This window comes from Setaria viridis, chromosome 3 (assembly GCF_005286985.2).
Source record: "Setaria viridis chromosome 3, Setaria_viridis_v4.0, whole genome shotgun sequence".
Taxonomy (NCBI): domain Eukaryota; kingdom Viridiplantae; phylum Streptophyta; class Magnoliopsida; order Poales; family Poaceae; genus Setaria; species Setaria viridis.
Genome location: NC_048265.2, coordinates 3,218,509 through 3,223,593, shown reverse-complemented (window position 1 = coordinate 3,223,593; position 5,085 = coordinate 3,218,509). Strand labels below are relative to the sequence as shown.

Sequence of the window (5,085 nt, the reverse complement as noted above, 5' to 3'; positions counted from 1 at the left end):
CCAACTTTTTTTAAAAAAATATTGATCCAAAATTTTTTAAAAATGTTGATTAAATAGACTTTTGGTCCGCATCGTGCTATAACGGGTTTGTTGGACTTTACTGCGTTTTACAGTTTCATTCACGGCAGACACATAGGAGCCCCTCGTAGTCAGCGTCCAGAACACGAACAATACACACGCTAACCGAACGTAATGCTTGCTACTGATTTTTTTTATTGGGTCTAACGGTAACAATAAAATTAAGCGAGCAACATTTTGGCAATTTTCTCAATAAAATAGAAAATAGAAAAAGACTTTTTCCTTATGGGCCTTTTCGCCTCTTGTTGGTGGAGTGGTGGGCCGTTCTGGACCACTGGAAGCTCTAAAACGCCGGCGTTTCCTGCAATAAGACGCTCCGCCTCGCCCTCGCCTTCCCCATCCCGCCGCCGCATCGTTCCAGCGTCGACATGTCTAGAATTTGGTTTGTTGAGTTGGTTAGCTAATCTGGAAGAGACAGGCGAAGATGTGGCTGAAATACCGCCGGCACTGCGTATACTCTCGGAGCCAGGCGCCAATCTTCTTCCTGGGGTTAGTTTTCGGGATGTATGGATCTAACATTAGGAATACAACTTCGTGGGGTTGCCTTGTGTATCTTGATTCAACCCATCCATCGAAGAGATCACCAATTGGTTTTCTGTGAAATCAATTTGATCACCAATTTATGCTGCATTTCCCCTTCTATTTCGTTATATATCTTTTAGAAGGAATTTTTTGATTTTTGGACGTTCAACTATAATTTCCCGTGTCCGGTGTTTGCACAGTATTTCGATTTGCTTACCGCTGTTATCAGATATGACTAGCATCTCTTCGTTGGCTCTCAAGATATTCTTGAAAGTGGATGGGGATGGCAGAGGCTGCTGCCGTACGAGCCTTATTCTGTTCAGTGGCCTAAGTTTAAGGGATACCTTCAGGACTAATATAACAAAAATGTTGATGAAGTTGCTGCCCTTATTATGAACAACAAGCCTGATTTCTATGTATGGGGCATTCCTCCTAATTTCAATGCCTCGCGTGGTGCAGCAGACCTGGTAAGGTCCTCCAGGCTCCAGCTTCTGCAATATCAAACTGTGGCTTGTCCTACTTTTTTCCTTTTTTTTCCCCAGTAGCTAATTAACTTCACTGCGCGCTTGCAAAACAATCAATTTTTTAGTGTGTTAGGAGTGAGGCCAAGCTCCAAAGCCTCCCGAGAACTCTCGGTGGTGAGGATATCAAACTGAGCCTTACAATCATGGAACACGCAAAACTAACACTTAAGTCAGGGGATGAATCTTTTCTTGCAGCCCCTGGTTTTCTGGTATGCTTCTTACAGGCCAGGCCAAATTTTGTGGCCTACTTAATTTCTAGTAATATTTATTTGGTGTTTGTTAACCTTTTTTCACCAATTGCAAACAACTGTTTCAAGTGTATCATGAAGGAAGCTGAGTTGATGTACCAGCTGCTGCAATGCAAGTTTGACTCTACCAACTTAATCAGCTTTAGCAATCAGATCCGGAGGTCTGCATTGAATCTTATGATGTACAATGTGGATAAATCTACCGCAGTCCCAGCCGCTGCAGCCATGGTGGTATGTGCGACTTAATTTCTTGCAAACATTCTGCGACTTGCTTAATTTGTGTGGTCTACTCTTTTGATGCTATACAAAATGAACTGTTGTAAGGCCTCGCAAGGGAGGCTATGACTTGCTTAATTTGTGTGCTCTTTTTTATACTTATACGAAATGAACTTTTGTAGGGCCTTGCAAGGGAGGCTAAGATTGCGCGTTACGTGCTGGCTCGAGAGGACTTTGAGCATTACCTAGACTATGAGGTGTGTGATATGATTCGAGAAGGTACCACTAAAGTTTTGACCAAGCTCGAGAGAGAATTTGCAAGTGATACTTCTGGTCATAGTGGTGTGCTTGGAGCTTCTACTACTCACAATCAGAGGAGCCAGAAGGTGCTGTCTGAGCAATACTGAATATTTTCCTTTTCTTGATACTAATCATTGTTGCACTAGATTAGTAGCATATAATGTGCGAAAGAAGACATCACTAGCCCTGGTTATTTTAGCTGTTAGATTTTTTTTCCGGAAGTCCTCACCCACATGCATTGGTTTTTGGTTGAAATTCAGCCAGGACAGTTACCAAGGACGAGGAGCTTGCAGGGAAGCCTTTGCAGTCATCAGAGCCGCTGAAGGTTAGTGGAGAGGCATGTGAGAATGTTTTCATGTTACAGTGTCTTGCATACCGCAGTGCCCTATTTTTTGAAATGGACGAAAGTACAAGTTAAGAAATGCTGGTTGTCTTGGCAAACCTTAGCATTGGCGAGTCATGCCCTTTTTGTCCGTGTGTGATCTCCTTGCACATTTTTGGCTGATCATGATAGATTGCGTGAGCTTGTGGCTTTCCTCTAATTTTCTAGTCATGGTCATAAGAGCTGCGGGATTATATGCCTTTGGCTACTAAATGTTTTGTGGTGTTTTGTCATTGGAGTAGTTCTCTCTTCATGATCGTTTGATCTTTCTTTATGCCTCACATGATTTTATTTTTATTTTTGCAGTAATCATCACATGGACGATGACGAAGTCTGGAAGAAGGATGGTTACTGTGGTTCCTTTTGGCCTGCAGAATTTAGTTCTCTAGCTTGTTATGTGCGTTCAAATTGTGTTATCACAGTAATGTACGTTAAGTACTTGGTTTTCTGGCAGCGATGTACTGTTATGTTTTCTTCTGTTATGTTTTCTTTCCTGGGTTTATGATGCTCACTATATACTTCCATTTATCTACATTCGCCAAATTCTTAGCTGTATTCCTTTGTAATCTAGCGCCTGAAGCTTGGAATTGATAGGAAACGACACCAGCAAGAAGGTTTTTTAAGCAAGGCAGCTTCTGGAATAGTTCACTTGTGGTCAAGTAAATAAAATCTCAGAAAGAATTCAAATATCTTTCAAACAACTTCTTCTGAACATCGCTGACTGACTATTCTTGTATTGGGGCTGTGGTGTAGTGTGAAGTGTGAACTGGTGATACAGTGACAGTAGTTGTGCCTTGTGACTCGCAGCACAAGTTGTCTGAAAGGAAGGGCAGTCGGCCAGGCAAGCTGCTTTCGCCCTTTGTCTGTTCTCACAGTTTCCTCCTCTGTGTCCAATGATTGAACTCAAAAGCACTGGTTGCTGTTGCCTTGTGAAGCTGGAGGTTCACAGTTGCAGAATGCAGGCATTAACCATTACCACCCTTTTCCTGAGCCCTCCAAGCCTCTCTTCCAAAGATTTCTAAAAGCAGAGCAGTGATGCTGCTGCTGACGGTGCTCACTGCTCGAAACTTTGCAGGGGTCTCATCACTCATGCTTGCGAGGGGCCATGTGTGATCCGAATTAAACATCGGTTTCAAAGGTAGTTAATAAAAGAGTAAATTTAAACACTGGGCAATGTCATTGTCAAGCCGCCGAACCCAGTGGCTACATTCTAGAAGAGGCATTCTTCATTTAGCCTTCGTTCAGCCCACCGATCGTCATCGAGAATTCAAGACCAGCATGTCCTCACTTGCTGACGGGGCAGGCAGCGCCGGAGGCCCGGAAGGAAGGGTGAGTCCGCGCTTCCGCATCGACGCCTCGCCATTCACGCCGACCGAGCTGCTTCACGGGTTCATTCAACGCAGCCGAGGGAGAACATTGGCGCTGGTATGTAATTGTAATGATTGCTCCCTCGTCCATTGTCTGTTTAGGCTTCCGTGGTGCACTGCATCCGTTCGACGTATTTCCTCGCTGGGCAGGAATGGCAGCGTAAGGGCCTGTTTGGAAGGTTGATGTTCTAGGGATTTTCAGGATTTTGCGGTTTGCAACCACTTTTCCAAACATGGCCTAAATATGCTTCATTATGTTAACCCACCCATGTTCAGTGGCATTATGGCCGTCCACCTCACCTCCAAGATTTCAACAGGAACCAGGATTCAGATGTCTATTCTATCTACACTGCTTAGTAACTTGGACTAGTGTCTTGCTCGCCCGTGCTCCTTGTGACACCATGCTTGAACTGTATGATGAGCGCAGTTTTATGTCTTGTTCTTGATTGAAAGTAACATGAAGTGATAAAAGCATACTTGCTGGAAGTGTGACCACTCCCTTTCAGTTCAGGATGTTGTATGATCTGTGTGATCCCAACAATCTTTAAGTACAAGACTTAAACAGTTCTATTGTCCTCCTTTTCTAGATGAAGCTCACCTCAAATCATTAGTGTTTGAATACTGAAAGGTAGCTTTCCTCTGGAAAGACCCTTCTTTTTCTTTCTTTTCATTTGCGCTATGGAACTTTTCTTCTAGGGAATGCTACCTCCCATACATGATTATCATCATTTGTGTTCTTATGACTTGCTCCTGGACAAGTTCATTTTGGGTTGCAGATTCCACACTTATGGTCTTCAGCTTCTACCCTCACGTTGTTATTAATACATTAAATTCTATTGCCATTATGAGTTTAACATTGTTTATGCTGCTTTAGCAAGCACTTTCTCTTCTTATTTAATTATGCTTAATCAGAAGCGGTGCTAAAACAGTACCATTCCGAATATCAAATAACATCTTCCTGTTCTCACTGCTGACTTAGGTATTATGCCAATCCCTTTTTTCGAATATTTTCATGTGCCAATCTGGAACTAGCAGTCCCCTGAGTAAGGTAACAACATTATAGTATTTTTAATTGAGTTCAAACTGCAGGCACATAACTGAATATGAATAGTAATCAGACAGGGACAACTAAAATCACAGTGGATTAATTGAGTTGCCCCTTTTGCATGTCCGAAATCACCATCTCTCATCAAGGGACAAAATCATAGCACATAAAGTCGTGCATGCTACCCTGAAGGGGTGAAGTGTCTTCAAGGAGATTGACATCAGCCTCACACTAGGGCGCATTGCTTGGTAGTGGAAGATGGACAAGGATTTTCAATGATTTGCTCGACAAGGGTAATATCAGCACTGTGGTAGCGAAGCGGTACCACTGCCAGATCTGCTAAGCATTTCTTGAGTTCATTAACACAGGGCACATTACATTATTATTGTCTCTTCTTTTGTCA

At 42.9% G+C, this 5,085-nt stretch overlaps 1 protein-coding gene across 2 annotated transcripts; it reads left to right on the top strand.

Moving 5' to 3' along the window:
* The first annotated feature begins 424 nt into the window (after positions 1-424).
* LOC117846965 (uncharacterized) lies at positions 425-2,788 on the top strand. Of its 2 annotated transcripts, none has more exons than XM_034728095.2 (6): positions 425-1,067; positions 1,190-1,333; positions 1,454-1,603; positions 1,771-1,974; positions 2,149-2,213; positions 2,577-2,788. In XM_034728095.2, exons 1-5 carry the CDS (start codon positions 993-995, stop codon positions 2,209-2,211), a joined length of 636 nt encoding a protein of 211 aa, XP_034583986.1. In that variant the 5' UTR covers positions 425-992; the 3' UTR covers positions 2,212-2,213; positions 2,577-2,788. The 2 variants fall into 2 exon arrangements, with proteins under 2 accessions (XP_034583986.1, XP_034583985.1); XM_034728094.2 differs by having other exon boundaries at positions 1,442-1,603.
* Positions 2,789-5,085: the final 2,297 nt, after the last annotated feature.

What these genes read in the sequence shown, in the direction of transcription:
- LOC117846965 (XM_034728094.2), top strand. Translation starts at nt 993, where the DNA reads ATGAACAACAAGCCTGATTTCTATGTATGGGGCATTCCTCCTAATTTC. An exon ending in CGCGTGGTGCAGCAGACCTG is followed by an intron (nt 1,068 to 1,189) that starts GTAAGGTCCTCC and finishes TCAATTTTTTAG; the next exon opens with TGTGTTAGGAGTGAGGCCAA. An exon ending in TTGCAGCCCCTGGTTTTCTG is followed by an intron (nt 1,334 to 1,441) that starts GTATGCTTCTTA and finishes AACTGTTTCAAG; the next exon opens with TGTATCATGAAGGAAGCTGA.